This window comes from Podarcis liolepis (genome assembly GCF_965112155.1).
Source record: "Podarcis liolepis genome assembly, chromosome: 8".
Lineage (NCBI taxonomy): Eukaryota > Metazoa > Chordata > Lepidosauria > Squamata > Lacertidae > Podarcis > Podarcis liolepis.
The window spans coordinates 48043842-48064078 of NC_139560.1; the positions used below are offsets into that span (position 1 = coordinate 48043842).

Genomic DNA, 20237 nt, shown 5'->3' on the forward strand with positions numbered 1-20237 from the left:
CATCTGAGGATCAACTGCCTCATGCAGATTTGAAGCCAGATGTTCTGAATAGCAGAACTTATTAAGGAATTTTGTGCTGTTGCTGCTGCTGCTTCCCTTTCCCACTCCTTATTGCCATATTAACACATGCCTACTCTTCCACAGAAGGGGAGCTGGAAGCTGAATGGTTGCAAGATGTCGGTCTGTCTACATTAATATCAGGCTCTGAAGAGGAAGATGGAGAAGCACTGCTGTCCACTCTGACCCGCACTCAAGCAGCAGCAGTGCAAAGGAGATATAACACCTATACTCAAACCATGAGAAAGAAGAATAAACACGCAGTCAGAGATGTGCGTGATATTTTTGGTATTCATGACACTCCTGTAAGTAGTATGTTTATTACTGGAAATTGTTGGAACTGTCTTTTATTAAGGATAAGGGTTCGGTTTAAAGGGCCTTTGGGCATACTAGTGGGCACCTAAATGTTGAGGAAACGCACTGAAAACACACCTTGAATTTTCCAACCTGCAAGTTAAGCAAATGCACATTTTTCCAGGAAAAAGTGCTGCATCAGTTTGCTTAGCTTTGTATAACCTGTCTCTGTTTAAGAGTCCATACATTAGAAGACTATGTAAAGATGGTAATTAGTAGCATAAACAAAAATATTCTTATAATGTGCAACAGAGGCAAACTTCTTTCCACCTGCCCTTGTGATATGGATTCATCTGATGCATTGCACCTGTAATTCTGCCAATTTCTCCTCTCTTCTTTTTTTATTTGGTGCTTAGTGCACCCCAGACCCCAGACACTCATGCATCTCTCTCACATGCACACCACAGACACCTGTCCCTTTCATAACAGACCACATATACTTCCCTCCCACCGCCTTCTGTCCCCTCTCTTTCACACTCACACACATATATAACTTCCTTCCTCTGCCCAAGTGCATCTCTGCCTCACCTAGACCACACTTACACACAGACCCTGTTCTCTGTGCCCAAGTGCATTCATCTCAGTCACACACAGAGAGTGTACTTGAGCACTTCCTACACACTTTCATGGGTGAAGGAAGTGCATGTCATAAAAAAATAATAATCAGCTGCCACCACCACCCAGGTGCCCATTAGGTGCTGATATCTATAATAACGGATCCCATAAAAAGTAAATCATAGAACAAAAATAAAACTTGACACAAACTTCATATTGCATCTTTGTATTAATAATTCTTATGCTTTCTTGTCCTCAGCCCACATTCGAGGCCATACCAGTGTCACCTGTTGCAACCAATGGCATCCAACTTCCTGCACAGAAACCAGGTTGGGAGAAGGTTAACTGTAAGTACACACGAAACAAACACGGGGATTCTTGGTCCATGGTAGCATTGCCTTATTTTATAGGCTATTATCTATTCATAATTATCTCTGAGCAAGCCCTACCAAACTCACTGGGACTTCTGGTTTGAAACCCACTGTCAGTGTACTAAATGAGCAAAATATTTGTGCTTTTATTAGGTACTCCATTGGCAAAGTGCTTATGGCCTAATCTCAGTTAATATAGGTTGTGTTTGTAAATGACAAAGGGCACAATCCGGCTAAAATCAAGCACTTTTTAGTTCCATTATTTCAGTGTTGGGGAGAAAAGCACATGCAGCTTTCTGATAACAGCACAGCTTCCGTCTTTTCTCCACTCCTTTTCCTCATCTCTTCCTCTCTAGGTCAGGGGTAGCCAGTGTGATGCCCTTCATATGTTCTGCCCTATAATGCCCATTGCATATGGCTGTGGCTTGTTGAAATCGTAGTTCAACAACATCTGGAGAAAACTACTTTGGCTACCACTGCTCTAGCCAAGCCATTTACGTCCCTGGATAATGCACTGCTAATGCTGTTAACACTAAGCCAAGAAATGGGGTTATCTTGCTCCATTGCTCAGTGGTAGCAATAGCAGGAACAGCATTCTTCTGGGCTCTCTTTCGGTAATGCACAAAGAATTATCTAGGTTACACCTAATGGTGCTGGTGTGCAGAATGCTCTAGTCCATGCTTCGCAAGGGGGATGCACAGAATTGCATTTCTTGGAATTCCCTTACCCAGGTGTTGCTTTCATCGCTAGTGCCATAGCAATAAGCCATTAAGTGCCTCACCATTTCTTCACTGTCAGATGCTTTGTCTGCATCAGAAACTCAGTAAAGAACGGAAGGGAGATTTCAGTTACAAATATATGCAAGTCTTTTGTGAATCTGCAAATGGCCTCCATCTATAGTTAGCCTTCACTATAGGCAAACACTGATGGTTTAAAACAAGAGTGAGGAAGCTGTGGCTCTCCCGGATGTTGCTGGACTACAATATCCTCATCTCTAACCAATGGCTATGCTGGCTGGGACTGGTGGGAGTTGGAGTCCAGCAACAATGGAGAGCTAACCATTTCCCACCCCAATTTAAAGGTCTTCTGACTGGAATGATTGCTGCTTTCTCAGTGGCTAGCAGTTTTCTTTCTCTGTTATTCCTCCACAGAGAACACAGTATTCATTAAAAATATCTCTTATTTTTAGCTGGTAGCTGCCTAGAATGTGAATTCGAGAAAGACAGTCAGTTGGTGAAAGAAGAGCTATCTTTTGAGGTCTCCTTCTCCGAATCAATTGTGGTTATTCCAAAGCACAGAGAATGGCACAAAAACCAAAGATTAAGAAAGGATGAATCTTCCTTGCCTGTAAGTTGAAGCTCTTCCTATTTTGACATTATTTAATCCTTCAGTTGGTTTCTGCTTTCTACTACAATGGCTATCTTAAAAAAAGATTACAGTACCTTGTGTGTCTTTTTGGGGGGGTTGTGTGAGGGAGCAGACCTTGTTTTAAATGTTATGGTTGTGACAGTTTTATCTGTGGTATTTATCTTGTTAAGTTGCTTTGAGACTTCTTATTTTGTATAAAGTGATTTACAACTATAAACAACAACAACAATGATAATAATAATAATAATAACTGCTGGAATACTGGGGATGGTTTCTAGGTGAGTAACAAGTTGCATAGATGAAGCTACCAAAATTGCCCACCCTGGGACTTGCCTTGTTTTGGACGACTCACAATATTTTCATGTTGGAACAAAAGAAGCATTGCCCCTGACAGAAGTATGCCTCAGGAGCAAATTACAAAAGACAAGAGATAATCTGTTCATTTACTTCTTCCTTGAGTCCACTTCATCACCTCCTTTTCTTTTTGTTAAAAAGAAATGCCTAATAAAGTCAAAGCATTGTTCGTGGATCAATTTTAACATCAGTAAAGCTGGATCAAAATCAAAGTATGCCCTGAAGAATGGATGCTGCCTCAAGAATTCATCCATTCATTCCATTCCATTTCTCTACCACTTTATATTGGGGGGGGGGGGGACTCAATGCGATTTACAACCTACATTAAAACATCAAATAAAACATTACAGAAGAAAATCAGATATTAAAAAAAAATGCATTCAGAGCAACATAATTGACAGGAAACTATTATCTTAAAATATTTCAAAATGAGACATTACAAAGGAAGGTCAAGTATATAATACACATTTAATGACAAAATAATAAGTGGCAAAATTGTGAGGGAAATCCCATAATATAAAAAACATGAACAAATAGCTTTTTCCCCCTTACTGTTAAACAAAATTTTAAAAGGATGAATGCCATAATTCATTGCCCTGCCAAGCTGTGTTGCTGGACCACTATAGCTGTCTCCTAATAGTTTCTAAACAGAGTTTCATTTATGTAAATAATGCATGAATTCATTCTCAGTGGGTTTCTTTGCCCTTTAACATTAAAGTAATTTATTGTAATTGAATAATGCAGGCAAGATGGCCTGTGTTCAGACATTCTTGTATCTTAGTCCTGTACCAAAGCCATTAGACTTCCACCCCTCAGCTTTCCCTGGGGATGCATAAACTTGTATTTGTATTCATACCAAATTACTTCAGAGGTTCTCATAAGATGGGGAAAGGCAGAAACTGCCCTTCCACACAGGTAGCCTATTACCTGTAGACTTTTGTAACTGGTTGGATGTCCTCTTATCAATCTGTGGAAGTAAAATATCAGATGATTTCTAAAACCACAAACTATGCATATGAATGTAGGGTCCAAAGAAGTATGGAGCTTTCCGTAAGTTCTCTGCTTGAACACTATGCAATACTACAGGATGTGTTTCTGCCCTTGCCTATAAAGTTAATGTAGAATCCATTCTGCCACCCTCTGCCTACCTGGTACCCTCCAGAAGTTTTTTTACTACAATTCCTGGCAACCCATTTGTGCCAAAACACCTGGAAGCCCCAAGCTGCCAAGCTGCCATGGTAAAACTGTAACAGTATTTCCCCCCGATGCTGTATGTGAATGCATGTTTTCTTTATAAAGTGGGAGATTATTTAGCCCAATATTTGGAAGGAAAACCCACTGTGTTTAATGGGGTCTACACCAAAACATGTTTCATAGGATTACAGCTTTAATGGCACAATTGCATTCTTAAGATTTCAATAGTAGCGCAAACATATTTTAAGATGAAATTTTGCTCTCACACAAAAAATAATATTTTTTCCAAAACTTTTAATTAAAGCAATTCTTTAACATATATTATAGAACTTTACGATTAGGAAAAGCCGTTTTGGACTGACGGAAGTTGGAGATTTGTCTCTTGATGACATGAAGAAAATTCGTTATCTCTCTCTGATTGAGCTAACAGCCTTCTATGATGCTTTAGGAATAGAGCTGAAGAGGAACCGAACAGAAAGAGTCAAAGGACGAGGTAACTGCATGTGTTAACGAAACCGTGGCTAATAAATAAAAAATAAAAGCAAAAACTTCTGAGAATTTTATTACTCAGTAAGGCTTTTTTTTAAAAAAAATGTATTTTTATTTTACATTTTTAATTTTTTTACTAAATTACACAATACAAATATGCAGTAAGAAAAAGAAAGGGATTGCAAGCTATTATCTCTATATACACTAAAATACAATATCAGAGGCGAGTCTACATTTTTATTGCTTTTTTAAATTGCAAATTCATTAAAGAAAAAGGAAGCAAAACCTGAAAGGAAAAAGGGAAAAAAATAACCATAAGGACACACACATCCCATCTCACATTAACAATGCATTTAAAAACCAATACATCCATCTTAGGTTACACATTTTGATCAATAAATATGTATCCAAGTGAAGTTGGGTTTATAGAAAGTATACTCAGAAGTGTGTTAAGGGCATCAAACCATTGCATAATAGATGGCAAGTATTCTTCCAGGTTTTAAGTACAAGTCTCTTAGTGACTATTAGACCATAGCAGCCATAAGATCTATTCTGGTCCTGTTGTTAATCCCTATACAATAGGAATGTAATTTAAAAGTACGTTACCATCCACAAATTTCAAGGATTTTGCCAATACAAAACTGATAATTAGAGGAAAGATATATCACATGGATCCATTCTTTTCTTCTTGGTGCCTATATATACATTTATATTTACTATCCCTTGTTTTGGCACTTTTAAGTGTATATTTTTAGGACCTACTTGATTTTAAATATTGTGTTGTACATGTTTTTTTTAACGTTGTAACCTGCTCTGGGACCTTAAGGTGAAGGAGGGATAATTAATAGTAGTAGTTGTAGCAACAAGGTATTATAAAAATCTGTTACCTAAATGTTTCTGATGGTCACTAACATTATATGAATGCTAACTGATGTATTTATTGACTCAAGGTTTACAAAACAATAGACCAAACAGGAAAGGAGGAGGAGTATTATATGTAAAGGATATGTAAAGGATATATACACATGTGAAGAGATCCATGACCTGGAGCATGGGATTTGGAGTATATAAATAACAATTATAGGAGAGGGAAACAACAGTGACCTTACTGTTAGTGTCTGCTATAGACCACCAAGACTATAGACTGAAGACTTGGATTATGCTTTCCTACAGCAGTGAGAGCTGGACCATAAAGAAGGCTGATCGCCAAAGAATTGATACTTTTGAATTATGGTGCTGGAGGAGACTCCTGAGAGTCCCATGGACTGCAAGAAGATCAAACGTATCCATTCTTAAGGAAATCAGCCCTGAGTGCTCACTGGAAGGACAGATCCTGAACCTGAGGCTCCAATACTTTGGCCACCTCATGAGAAGAGAAGACTCCCTGGAAAAGACCCTGACGTTGGGAAAGATTGAGGGCACAAGAAGAAGGGGACGACAGAGGATGAGATGGTTGGAAGCTACAAACATGAGTCTGACCAAACTGTGGGAGGCAGTGGAAGACAGGAGTGCCTGGCGTGCTCTGGTCCAGGGGGTCACGAAGAGTCGGACATGACTAAATGACTAAACAACAACAACACAGCAGATTACCAAACATTCAAAAAGGAGAAATATAGTAGTCATGGGAGACTTCAACTACCCCGATATCTGTTGGAACTCAAAGTCTGCCAACAATGTAAGGTCCAACAAATTCCTCCATTGCCCTGCTGACAATTTCATTTCCCAGAAGGCGGAAGAAGCAACAAGGGAATCATCTATCTTGGACCTGGTCCTCACCAACAGGGAGGAACTGATGTGGATGTGGAAGTATTGGGAATCTTGGGTGGAAGTGATAATGTCCTCTTAGGTTTTATGCACAGGCAAGGGAAAGCTGAGTGTAGTTGGACATTATCTCTGGACTTTAAGAAGGCTGATTTCTGAAGGCTGAAGGAACTACTGGGTGAGATACCATGGTCAGAAATACTCAAAGAAAAGGGAGTCCAAGGTGGATGGGAGTTTCTTAAATGTGAAATACTAGAGGTACAATTGCAGACAATCCCAACAAGAAAGAAAAGTGAGGGCATGTAAAGCAGATGTAGCTTACAGATGGGGTGAGAAGGGTATATATAAGAAACTGAAGAAAGGGAAAATCCTGAAGAAATAGTGTACACAAGTAGCCAACAGTTGCAGGGAGAAAGTCAGGGAGGCCCAAGCTCAGAATCAGCTCAGGCTTGTAAGAGAGGTTAGAAAAAATAATAATAAAAGTTTCTTTGGCTATGTTTGAAGCAAGAGGAAGAATAAACTAGTAGTAGGTCCTCTGCATGGAGAAGAAGGAGAAATGCTATTGGCTGACAGAAAGGTGGAACTGCTCAACATCTACTTTGCCTCTGTCTTCACCTAAAACAAAAGCAGTGCACAACCTGGTGATAACAGAACAAATGATGCAAGGAGGGAGCTACAGCTGAAGATACAAAAAGAGGTGGAAAGGGAACACCTCCCTACATTAAATGAATTCAAATCTTCAGGACCTAGTGAGGTGCACCCAAGGGTGCTAAGGAAACTTATGGGTGTTATCTCAGAGCCTCTGTTTATAATCTTTGTGAATTCTTGGAGAACAGGTCCCTGCAGTCTAGAGATGGGCAGATGATACAAATTACAAGCTTGATGGATCTAGGGAATGCTGTGGATGTAGTGTAGCTTGAATTCAGTAAGGCTTTTGACAAAGTCCCCCCGTGATATTAGAGCAGAGAAGCTGGTAGAATGTGGGCTGGATGAAGTAACTCTTAGGTTTGTTGACTTATAGAACTTAAATTGATAGCGCTTCACAGGACTTTACTGTATAATTTCCCCCTATTTATTGTAGAGATTTTTTTCTTTTCTTTGGTTGTTCCTTTAACTGATATACAAGTGATTTACACCATTTGTCAGCAACATGTTATTAATCAAGAATCTCTAATTTTAAATTCTCTTTCTAAAGAAAATGGCCTTTTTGGTGTTCCACTAGCAGTCCTGCTGGAAAATGATCAGAAGAAGATTCCTGGAATAAAAGTTCCTCTCATCTTTCAGAAAGTGAGTGGAGCAAACTGACTTCAGTTCCTCCCTCTTTGTGGAAATGTATCTTTCACTTTAGATGCATTTGAGATTGAATCCTTATTGTGAGGTTTGAGAAAAATAACTGGGGTGACTTCTCATATGATTAATCCAATTCAATGTGACCTTTAAAGTCATATTAAAAAATATAGGACCAGGTGAACAGAGGATTACTTTTACTTGTACCAAACTGCCCATATCTCAAGATCTACTTCTCAGGCCCTTTGGATTTCCAGCGCCACGGAAGCGAGTCCCTGCGCCACTTTAGCGCAGCATGCGAGCGGGCACCTCGGATTGGGGGTGGCTCATGGGCCGGTCAAACGATCTCTGTGGGCCTTAGGTTGGTGACCCCTAGTTTAGGGTTTTATGGCATTTGTTGACATTTATTACATTTTTGGTCCTCAAGATGCCATGAGATACTTTGTTCTTTAATTTCACTTAAAAACTAGGATCTTCTTGTATAAAAAGCTGTACAGTGACTGGAGTATCTAACTACTTATATAAAGGATCTGGCAACTTCTGTTTCAGTGTATCTGAAGAAGTGTGCATGCACACGAAAGCTCATACCAAGAACTAACTTAGTTGGTCTTTAAGGTGCTATTGGAAGGAATTTTTTTATTTTTACTTATATAAAAATAGTGGAAGCTATCTAGCCAATGAAAGAAAAATTATTAACTCTATGCTAGCTTTGCAGCCTTACCATTTCATGTTTTCAGAGACTTGAGTGTTCAACAAACTGTGAATGTTTCATTTCTGCACCAACAAACAGTATCTTTTGTCTGTGGTGCTTTAGCTGTTGCTCAAGCTTGAAGAGACGGGTCTGGAAACAGAAGGAATTCTTCGAGTGCCTGGATCTGCTTCAAGAGTTAAAGTACGTAGGTTTTTCTCACCTATTTTTAAAGACCAATGAAGCTTTCGAAGACAGAAAGTGGGCAAGCTGTATAAAAGCATTTGCTTTTGTAAGGCTGCATAAATCTTTTTTGTATGACTAGTGCTTGCTTGAACTCAAGCCCACTGAAACGGATAGGTCAAGATTCAGCAAAACTGGACAGTGTGTGATGAAGATGGGGAAAAGAATGAAGACAAAATACTTAGGAGACAAGGTTTCATTGCTGAAGAGCAGCTATTGACACTGCAAATGCAGGCTGGCAACCAAGGGAGGTGGGACTAAATTCAGTGCCCCTCACTCACCAAGGCCTCAGCTCCTGAGCAACTGCTCATGAGATTTCAGATTTTTTAAAAAGGACCAGATGCATACTGCCCTGGCTATTACACAGAGGAGGAGAATTTGGACTTGTTTCCACACATGACTTCTCATTCACTTCCTCGGCACATTTGGCCTCTACCTGCTTGAGGCACAAATCTTGAGCTATCTTACTAATTTTTTATAATCATGCCTGACCTTTAATTTCCCTACATCAATATGAGAAGTGCAGTAACTACCCTTTTGTAAATTCTTCTTTAAGCAATTTTAATATTCCACAATGAACTTAAGACCAGCATGTAAAATCTAATCCTGCTCATAACATCCCTACCAAAACTCTTTATTTTCTTTTTTTCCCTCAAGCTCCCTCCCAACCACCACACAAAGTCAGACTGTTGCTACACATTGTGTCTTTTGAGAACGATTAGTGAATACAATTTTAAGTTGTCCTTTGGTGGTGGTGTGTTTTTTTTAAAAAAAAAAACCCTATACAATTACTAGCAGGGTAACATGACTAGTTTTTTAAATTTATACATGCATGGTTTTGAAGTGGTTACATGAGAGTCATCGGAATTCCATTCTAGGCCACATAACTTTCCAGATGCATTTCAGCCCATGCCAGCGACATAAATTTTTATGTTTTGGTTTGTTTGTAATCAGTTTCCTCCCTGCATTTTTTCTCCTTAAAAGGCACAATTAAAGCCCTTGTTTTCCTTTTGTTTTTAGCAGTGTTGTTTGGCTTAGGTCACTGTGACTGCACACATTTTCTGTCCTAGTGGTGTGGGGAATAAAAATATTTGTTATTTGTTGCCTGAGTCCCAAGTTGGAGTTCCCTTGTGCCTAAAATTTATTTATTGTTTTGGCACATAAAGGGTGTGTCCTGAGGGCTGTGTCTAATTTCCTCCGTGTATCGACCACCCCTGAATTGGAACATCTGCCACCTACCAACAAAAGCAAGTTGGTCTGCATTTTGACAGTTAACAGCTGAGAATTATGGCTTTGTTTTTTAAAAAGCTACCTAAATAGGTACTAGGTCATATTCAAGCCATATAAGATGATTTTCAGAAGCTTAAATTTAATAAGAGAAAGATTTGTTTATTTTTACTCTAGTGTTTGCTTTGATTCAGGATGTTACATTCTTGCCAAACAGGATATGGCAAAATTAAAAAGACAGAATTCTCTTTATTAGCAGTAATTCATAAATGCCATTTTTGTCTTGTCCTGTAGAGCCTTCGCCAAGAAATTGAAGCAAAATTTGATGAAGATACATTTGACTGGGATCAGGTACGCAACAATGATGCAGCAGGTCTGCTGAAGATGTTTATACGAGACCTTCCAAGCCCACTCTTCACTGTGGAATATCTGCCTGCTTTCATCACATTAGTGGAAAGTAAGTAGAGAGGAATTAAAGTTGTTGAACTGTTGTTTTTAAAAGCAAGTCAGAGGGAGCAGGAAAAACTTTGTCTCTGCATCCTCCAGTCACTATAAGACCCTGAATACAGACCATTTGAAGACTTACATCTGCCAGAACATGGCAATCCCAATATATATTTACAGAGATGGGTTTATATGGTGAACTGAGACTAACAGAACAATAAATCTATGACCTAATGATAACTGGGGCCTGAACACCATTAAACAATGTGACACAAACAAAAACATTTGAAAGTGAATTATATTGTTTTACCTTGAGACTGGTATGTGCTATGTTCTACAGAAGACTGCTTTGAGCTACAGGGCAGGCTTTCTGAGATATCAAAGAAGAGTTGATGGGAAGTCTGCAGTGAAAGATGTCCTGCTCGTGACCCAAAGGATAAAGTATGAAGGGAATTTGTCCCTGAATACAAGGCTTCCTTCTAAGAGACTTGCTCCTTTGAAAACCAGAACAGACATTTTCTGATTTAATTTATCTGCCTGATTATCTGCCTGATACAGTGTGTAAAGAAGAGAGAGAATGTTTACTCTTGAGTAAATCCCACTTAGTTTTGGGGGGACTTACATTCAAGTAACTGGGTTGCAATCAACTAACTTTTACTCAGAGTAGACATGCAGAAATTAATGGACTTGAGTTAATCGTGGCTGTTAATTTCGATGGGTAAAAGTTAGTTTAATACAACCTGCTGTGCGTAGGATTAAAGGGAGAGATTAAATGCAGAGCTAAGGAGATCACTCTGTCAGCTCAAGCATTTCTGTTTGCCTGGGGGAATTATTTCCCCTCTCTTCCCCCCTTGTGCGCTTCTGGGAGTTCCCCTTCCCACCCTCCTCAGCCAGTTTGGGGTGTGTGGATGCAGAGGGAAGAAGGGGGAAAGCTCAGTTGTGTTAGAAGATGACATTGCACAGGCTTTTGCATCCAGCCCAAAGCCAGTATCTTAGGTATTACAGTAATTTTTTTAAAAAAACCCCAAATATAAATATAAAGTGTCGGCTTTCCCCCAGACGGTTCTTTAACAGACTCTCCCCCATCATTTTATTCTTAGAAATCTCCAAAGTCAAATTACAGCTGCAAGCTTTGCATTTGCTGATCATGTTGCTTCCCGATGCCAGCAGGGACGCAGCCAAGGTAGGCACGTTGCTCAATGAGGTTTGCCATCTGTATTTGTTTATTTTTAAACGAGCCAATTCTATATGTAGAACCTAGAAGCAAAAACTCCCCAAACTTGTCATTTTCCTTTCCTCAGCTCAGGAAAAGGCTTTCCTGTGGGGAAAACGTAGAGAAGGCTAGTTGAATTATTTCTGTAATTAATGGAACTCCTTCTCTTGCAAGCTTACAAAAATGCTCCGCAGCAAGGACTCTCAGTTTCTACACACACACACCCAGCACTCACGTGAAATGGCTGAAGCCCACCAGTCACAAAATGGTGATGCAAGGGCAGAGTCAGTCACAGATTAGTGGCAAATGAAGACAGTTTGGCATAATCAGCTGACAGTTACTGACATACAGTGGTACCTCAGGTTAAGTACTTAATTCGTTCCTGAGGTCCGTTCTTAACCTGAAACTGTTCTTAACCTGAAGCACCACTTTAGCTAATGGGGCCTCCCGCTGCTGCCACACCGCTGCCACGCGATTTCTGTTCTCATCCTGAAGCAAAGTTCTTAACCCGAGGTACTATTTCTGGGTTAGCGGAGTCTGTAACCTGAAGCATATGTAACCTGCAGCGTATGTAACCCAAGGTACCACTGTAATTGCCTACTCATATCTAATTCATCATTGGAAATTGCTAAATTATTTGCCACAGCATTTTCCTTTGACAAGGAGTTCCATAGATCCAGTTTTTCTCACGCTATGCACAAACCTTTGCTCTGAAGGTATTGTGACTCTGCTTCCCAATTTACAAAGAATGTGTTCATGCAGAGACTCTTAAGTGAAGGCAGCCTTTTATATAATTTTGCCCTTTCCGCTGTCGCATACCTTTCGATGTGTTTTTAACTGTCCTGTAATTTCTCCTCCCCTTCTTTTTTCACACCCAGTTTTTAACTTTGCCCCAAAACCCAAAATACTGTTTGTTATTATTATTAATAATAAATATCAACCTTTTATTTCACTTTCTAAATTCCTTCAACCCCTCTAGTCCTTTCCCCTCAAAGGAGAGAGGCCTCCCTTCCCTCCTCTCCCCTGGAACTTCTTTGTCTCCCAGCCACCCTTTCGTCAGCATGCAAGGAGGTGCTGTCCTTGGTCCAATCAAAAGGCTATAGCATGGCTGTGGTGGCAAGAGAGGAGGCACTGGGGGCTGTGGCAGCACTCAGGCCCACCTGAAAGTGGCCCAAATCCCACCAGAATGTCCACTGTTTTGGAAACATCTCTTTACACAATATGTTTAGTGGAAGTACATGCAGGTCAAATTGAATAACTTGTTAAATAACATCAATGGCATTCAGGAATGATTGTGCATGGTAATTAATTTCAGGCATCCTTTGATGTTTATTTTGCCACAATTCAGTACTGAACTAAGCATAATTAAATCCATTGAAAAGTCGTCCCTAGCTTATGTGTAACTCAGTAGAACATGAGACTCTTAATCTCAGTGTTGTGGGTTCAAGCCCCATGTTGGGCAAAAGATTCCTGCATTGCAAGGGGTTGGGACTAGATGACCCTCACAGTCCCTTCCAACTTCCAAGTCTATGATTTACTTTGGCTAAACTGAATAAAATTAATAGCCATGCAGGTCAGGAAACACCCTAAAGGGTCTCTGTGATCCAGTAAATTGAGTCTGAGTAGCCTTCTCTCTACTAGGCCCTTTTACAGTTCTTGAAGAAGGTGGTTGCAAATGAAAGGAAAAACAAAATGACTTTATGGAATGTATCCATGATTGTTGCCCCAAACCTCTTCATCTACAAAGGCAAACGTGCAAACCAAGAAGAGATGCTAGCAGCAGCCACTACAGCACATGTCGTGAGACTTTTGATTAAATATCAGGATATCCTGTGGATGGTAAGCAAAAGTTTTTATTCTGTCTTATTATTAAGGTTAAATAGACTTATCACATCTCCTTCATAGAGCTCCTGTGATTTTAACTGATGGGTGCCAGGCAGAATCCAACAGACGCATATTTTCAAAACATGGAAATGCATTGATGGAGAATGCTTGTGGAGTTTATTCCTTGTTTTTCTGAAGGCACCCCTGTATCGGGTAGTTTTTCATATCTGATGTTTTATTATGTTTTTATATGTACTGGAAACTGCCCAGAGTTGCTGGGCTGTAAATAATAACATCAATCAATCAGTCAGTCAATCAATCAATTAATCAATTATGCAAGCAAACTCTGAAGAAGCTCTGCCAAATATGAGATAAAACTGATGCTAGAGAATATGCTACCTTGATAATTCCAAGCAGTTAAGATTTTTTATTTTTTTAATGGATAAAATTCTGTTACTTGAAAAATATAGCAGCTAGGGCTTAATTTAAAATAGTTCTTTTTGTATATTAAGATACAAATTAATTTCCATACAGGTATAGCTTTCCCACTTGCTGGCTTTCCAGATTACTCCTCTTGTTGTTGCACAGCAATATACTGGTTTTTCTGCATACTGGTCTCTGCATACCAGATGAACATTACTTCTCCAGGTTTGATTTAAATGACCATGTTTCTTGACCAAGAAGATCCACTTTTGAGGATCATCAATGATACCTCTCACACTTGTTTCTGAACATTCAGTCTAGCTGGCAAGAGAAAGCACCTCTGAGCATATACTGAGTACCATTTTCCAGTAGAAAAAAAAAACAGGCTTCATGCCAGCCTAATCTCTGTCTTGCAGTCTTGGAGACCCTTGCAAATGCATCATCTCTATTTTTACAAATGCTAATTTCACAGTCTCGTGCTGAGGTTGCTAATTTTCATACAAGCTGAACAAGTCCAGGCTGAGAACTAATGCAGATATGTTTAGTAATTTCACAGAAATAGGGACTGAAGTGCAAAATATAAAGCGCACAGAGCATTTATAGGCAAACTATTTCTTTTAAAGTAATAAATCAGGGGAACAGCTGTAGTAAAGGCACACATGAAAGATATATTTGTTAAAGCTTCTTTCTCTTAGCAAGGATTTGGGAAACCTAAGGCAGGAAGTCTGAGAAGCTGGAAGAATGATAACCCAGTAGTGACAAGCATTTTTCATCTATAATCTCTTTGATTTGTCATTATGCAAGACCATGAAGGCTGGGCTTGATCCACCTTGTTACAAATGGGACTTCTGAAGCTTTGTAATAAGTGCACTGTTAGCATGTCAAACTATTGGTACGTTCAAGAACTTTGCAGTAGGAAAAAGGCTTAAAAGGGGATATTGCAGGAACTCATCACCTTTCTCTGTAGAGAATTAAGAAGCTGAATAAGTAGATTTACAGCCAGAACTGTTACTTCAATTTCAGGGATGAAAGCTATGATTGATGAGATAGTGCAGAAAATGCTACTTAAGATTCTGCATGCTTCTTTTCAGGAAGTTGAAATGAGACCTCTGTTTTCAAGATTGTACGCTGGGATTTTCTACAGTAGGATTATGTTCCAGGAGTGTGTGTGTGCACTGGGGTGGAAAGGCTTTTAGGAAGTAATTTGTAATGCAGACTCAGTTTTATTTTCTCCCTTCTTTTTAGGTTCCAACATTTCTGATATCTCAGGTGAGAAAGATGAACGAAGCCGCCATAAACAATACAAAGAGACAGCTGATGTTTGACAAGGGTGTGCGGAGGCTGTTGAGAAGAAAAACTATGGAACGGGAGAGGCCTGAAAGAACAGAGGTGGTATTAATATTTTTACTGTTTGTGGTGGTTAGTTAGTTGCATTTATTTATTTTAAATAAAAATTATGCCAGAGGCAGTTCACAACAATGGCATTAAAAGAATGTGATACAGGGAAGGCTGTTCTGGGGCTTTATAGAATGAAGCCAACACACTGAATTGTGCCAGTAGCAAGGCTTTTCAACTACTGAAGGACAGATGTATTATAATTCGGGCATGAACCCCAATCCTTCCATACAAGGGGCTCCAAGTGGAGTCTGAGACATCAGCTGGAGCCTAGGACATGCCTTGGTGTCTTCCTTCAGAGCTTTCCTTGCACGACTCCTGCTCGCTGTTTTTGTTCTGTGTGGTTTTGCCCTTCTTAAGCATTGTTTTATTTTGCTTCTGTATTTTATTTTTATTGCTTTTAAGGTTTTTTTGAATTTTGTTTTTTAATTTACATTAGCTGAATTGTTTTCTGTTGATATCTGCTTTGGGGGGGAGTTCCTCTAAAATGCAGGGTATAAAGTGTTAAAATATGAATGAGTTAAGTAATTAAGAGCCACCAACAGTCTACTCAAAAGGCCCAGACATGCCTTAATTTATTTCCAGGCAGTGCAATTCTACTGGGTGGGTAGTGGCTGACACACCAAATCAAAGTTCTGCTTGGGCTTGGGCTCCGTAGGGCAAAAGGTGGGAGGGGGAGAACAACCTATCTCCGGCCCCCCACCCCCAGCTTTCTTTTAGAGTCTTTTTCATCGGTCCCAGGGCTTTTCAGAAAATGAAGACTAGCAGCTATCCCATATTATATTAGATGAATGGATGGTACTGCCTTTGAAAAGGATTCTTTGCCCAACCAATTTGTTGACTTTAGCAAGTTGTTTTTCTCCTCTGTTTCTACAGTCTGATATACCAGAAGGGGTGATAAGAGTTCATGCTCCATTGCATTCAAAAGTCTCTATGGCAATCCAGCTGAACAATCAAACAAAAGCCAAAGATATTCTGGCACGGTTTTACTGTGAAAACAGGTGAGTAAAAGCAAGAAGATGAGCAACAGCTCATGGGAAGATTTTGGAGGAGAACCATACTATTCCTTTCATTATTCCAACTTCATTGTATCTAACTGTGTGAGGAGCAAGAGAAGCTTCCATTCATTCTTTACATTCTTCTGAATGGTTATACGTGCAAGTTTCACACAAGCAAGAGCTGACAAGAGTCAGGCTAATGTAAAGCTGCCAGGTGATTGCTTTGCAGGCACACAGTTTACAGCCCAATTTGTTTTCACCAGTCATCAAACAACTTCCAATAATTTGTTGCCTCTGAGCATCAAACAACAACAGCTGAGACCATTATGGGAGACAGAAAGGTGACGCAAGCCCATCAGGGCACTCTGTAGGCGGTTAAAATCTCATCAGATTAAACTTTACCACTACCAGCAGTCTGATTGTTAATGTTTTGTTTGTTTTCTTTTGTAGCCACGGATCATCAGAGAAGATGCAGATTCAAAGTTTACATGAAATCGGAGGAAATATAGGTTAGTGCTTAAATCGAAGCAATAACAACCTTGTCTTCTAGATTGGTTTTTAGATATGTGCCTAAAGTCAACTGTGATAAGCAGCAAGCAAGGCAGAGTCATCTAGCTTTGCCAGGCGAAATTGACCCATGCGCCACATACTACTGAAATAATGGAATCATGGGGTAGCATTAAAAGTCTCATTCTGCTGCCTCATGTATAGCTTACCATGAAAGTACTACTGCCAGTACTCTAGTTAGAGTGGGTAATAAAAGCACCTGCCCAAGGCCCCAACCTGAGTAGGGACAAAAATGGGCATCAAAAATATCGTTATTATTTCAATAATTATTAAATTAAAGTCAAATTTGCATAATGTTGTAGCTTTTAAACATTAAGATAGGTTTTGAATGTGAAAGATGAAAACACATAGAACTTCTTGCTCACACGCTTTGTTGAGGGACAGGTAGGAAGAGTGCAATTTTTCATTTACTATGTGTCTGCAGGAATACCCTTAAGACCTTAACGTATGTTCCGTTTATTGCACAGAAAATGAATTTGTTCTTCCTTATGTCCCAATCCCCTGTCTTCCCTGTTTAGAGAGTCCCCAGTTCAAACAGAAACTACAAGGCCAGCAGATAAATATTTGTGGGGTTTACCGCAGTTATGGGAGTTCCTGTACCCTGATGGTTTTACTGAATTTCGAGCATCATTCAAAGGCAAAAGGAGATATTTCAGGAAATGTAGAATTCACACATTACAGCTATGGAGGATTTATATTGGAACAGGGAGAAGGAAATCTGTGGCCTTCCAGTTGTTGTTGGACTATAGCTCTTGTCATCCTTGACTATTAGCCTTCTGGTGGGGGCTGACAGCAGTTGTACTCCGAGCAGTATACAGCGTGCCACAGGTTCCCTGTCCCTGAATGAAAAAAATGACTTTATAAAAATCTACCACAGCTTATAAACAAAGCTAAAAACTTTTTTTTTTTTAATCCTATGTTTCTTTCAGGACAGCACTGTTTGGATCCAGATGCTTACATGCTGGATGTTTACCATGCAAATCCTCAAGCGGAATGGGTGATAAAACCAAAAATAAGTTGAAACTTGTAAAAAGACACCTTGGCAAATCACTTCTGAAAATGCCAAAAGGATGGTTGAAAAGCTTCCACATGAAGAAGAGCCATCTTGCTAAGGATGAAACCAAAGTAGTTGCTACTCTGCATGATCTTCTGAACATATTTTATAATATTGTCCCTTCCAATGCATCATACAACCCAACCTTAGGGTTTGTTATAATAATTTATTTTGAAATGAGTACATTTTAATACTGGTTTTACTGGTGCCTGTTTCAACTGACATGAAGGAATATAGATAGAACTTTTTGTTTAACAGAATATAAAAACTGGATTTTTTCCTTATCTTGCCACCTGCCTTTTATATGGAAGAAATTCTGAGGCCTCCCAGGAGACAAAGGATGAACCACTAATAACAAGATAGTCAAAGGAAAACAGGAAGTATCATTCAATATGGAAAAAGGCAGTGCCAAAATTCTGTGACAACTTATTCATGTTGAAAGGAAAGCTTTTATTGTCAAATGTTAATACCTGTGCCTCAGTTCTTATTACTACTGCCAATGAGAAGGGGGAAACTACTGTGTAAAGGCTTTTTTTTTTTTTACTGTTAATTTACCGTGCATGTATATAAACATATAGGTATTCAGCATTTTAATGGCATTTCTCTGACTTTACCAATGTTCAAATTACCGTATTTTTCGCTCTATAACACGCACCCGACCATAACACGCATGTAGTTTTTAGAGGAGGAAAACAAGAAAAAAATATTCTAAACGAAACAGTGGATGTATGATTTTTGTGGTTCATACTGTGGCCACAGACATGTGATCTGACGGTGAGTTTGGGGTAGCCCAATGCAAAAATCCTGAGGATCCATGTGGATCCATGTTTGTAACAATGTTTTTGCACCACTGCAGCCCCAGGCAACAGTGGGTGCGTAAATTTTTTTGGTACAAACTGTAGCCATGGACATGCTATGTGACCTGATGGTGAATTTGGGGTGACCCAGTGCAAAAATCCTGAGGATCCATGTGGATCTGTGCTTTGTAACCATGTTTTAAGTGGGGAGGGAAGGAAAAGCACTTAAGGGACAAGGAGCACGCGTGGAGCAGGCTCTGCTTCTCTCTCCCCCCCCCCCTTAGCAAGCTGAAAAACTTTGCTGAAGGGACAGAGAGCCTGCTTGCTTTAAAGGAGCCTGCCGGACAGGAGCCGCTTACACGAGTGTAAGTGGCTCCTGTCCGGTAGGCTCCTTTAAAGCAAGCAGGTTCTGCTTCTCTCCCTCCTTAGCAAGCTGAAAAACTTTGCTGGAGGGACAGAGAGCCTGCTTGCTTTAAAGGAGCCTACCGGACAGGAGCCACTTACACGAGTGTAAGCGGCTCCTGTCCGGTAGGCTCCTTTAAAGCAAGCAGATTCTGCTTCTCTCCCTCCTCCCCCTCCCCCCCACCCTTAGCGAGCTGAAAAGCAAAGCGGGAGGACACTGAAAATCTTGCCTGCTATTTCCAGCAAAGCGGCAGGAAAGGGATACAGAGAGCCAGCTTGCTTTAAAGGAGCCAACCGGACAGGAGCCGCTTACACTCGTGTAAGCGGCTCCTCTCCCACTTTGCTCCTTTAAAGCAAGCAGGCTCTGCTTCTCTCCCTCCCCGCCCCCACCTTAGCGAGCTGAAAGAGCGAGAGGGGAGAAGAGCCGCTGAGTGGGGAGGAGGGAGAGAAGCAGAACCTGCTTGCTTTAAAGGAGCCAACCGGACAGGAGCCGCTTACACTCGTGTAAGCGGCTCCTCTCCCCTCTCGCTTTGCTCCTTTAAAGAAGCAGGCACTCTGTCCCTCTCTCCTCCCCACTCAGCGGCTCTTCTCCCGCTGGAAACCACGGAGGAGGGAAGCATTCGCTCCGTAACACGCACAGACATTTCCCCTTACTTTCTAGGAGGAAAAAAACGCGTGTTATGGAGCGAAAACTACGGTAATGTGTAACAAATAATACAAGTTGATTTGTAACACATTCATTTCACATACTGTGCTATTGATTGAGCTACACGTGAACCACTTGGAAAGAACTAAATGATAGATGGAGGCCTTGATTGTTCATGAAATTTTCAAGTCTGCTTTGAAAAACCAGCCATACTGTTAAGCATTCTCAGCCTATGAGATGTGATGACTTATTTGAGAGGTGCCCATTCCTCCTTTTATTTCTTTTGCCTTTTAATTTTGAACCAGCAGTGTTTAAAACAATGGCTTCTCTTTCACGTTTACAGAAATATGGGAGAAGTGATCTTAGATTCTTTTAATCAGAGCCTTAATGAAGTGTGTTTTTAGTAAGAGGCATTTTAGACCATTGGTTTTCATCTGTTGGGTCAGGGCCCCATTACTGCAGAAGTAGATGTTTCAGATTGCAGCTCTCATCAGCCACTGCCAGCATGATCAATAGCTTAAGGATA

The 20237-nt window shown here is 40.1% G+C and overlaps 1 protein-coding gene across 2 annotated transcripts in view; it reads left to right on the forward strand.

Annotated features, from left to right (window-relative positions):
• Positions 1–18460, forward strand: part of ARHGAP28 (Rho GTPase activating protein 28) — a 62310-nt gene extending 43850 nt beyond the window's left edge. For both annotated transcript variants that reach the window (XM_083518657.1, XM_083518658.1), the window contains exons 3-15: positions 145–362; positions 1226–1313; positions 2527–2684; positions 4581–4746; positions 7699–7790; positions 8605–8682; positions 10243–10405; positions 11493–11575; positions 13247–13444; positions 15098–15241; positions 16124–16248; positions 16696–16754; positions 17742–18460. In XM_083518657.1, coding sequence (XP_083374783.1) covers positions 145–362; positions 1226–1313; positions 2527–2684; positions 4581–4746; positions 7699–7790; positions 8605–8682; positions 10243–10405; positions 11493–11575; positions 13247–13444; positions 15098–15241; positions 16124–16248; positions 16696–16754; positions 17742–17833 — 1664 coding nt within the window. In that variant the 3' untranslated portion in view covers positions 17834–18460. The remainder of the gene's footprint in view (positions 1–144; positions 363–1225; positions 1314–2526; positions 2685–4580; positions 4747–7698; positions 7791–8604; positions 8683–10242; positions 10406–11492; positions 11576–13246; positions 13445–15097; positions 15242–16123; positions 16249–16695; positions 16755–17741) is intronic.
• The last annotated feature ends 1777 nt before the right edge of the window (positions 18461–20237 follow it).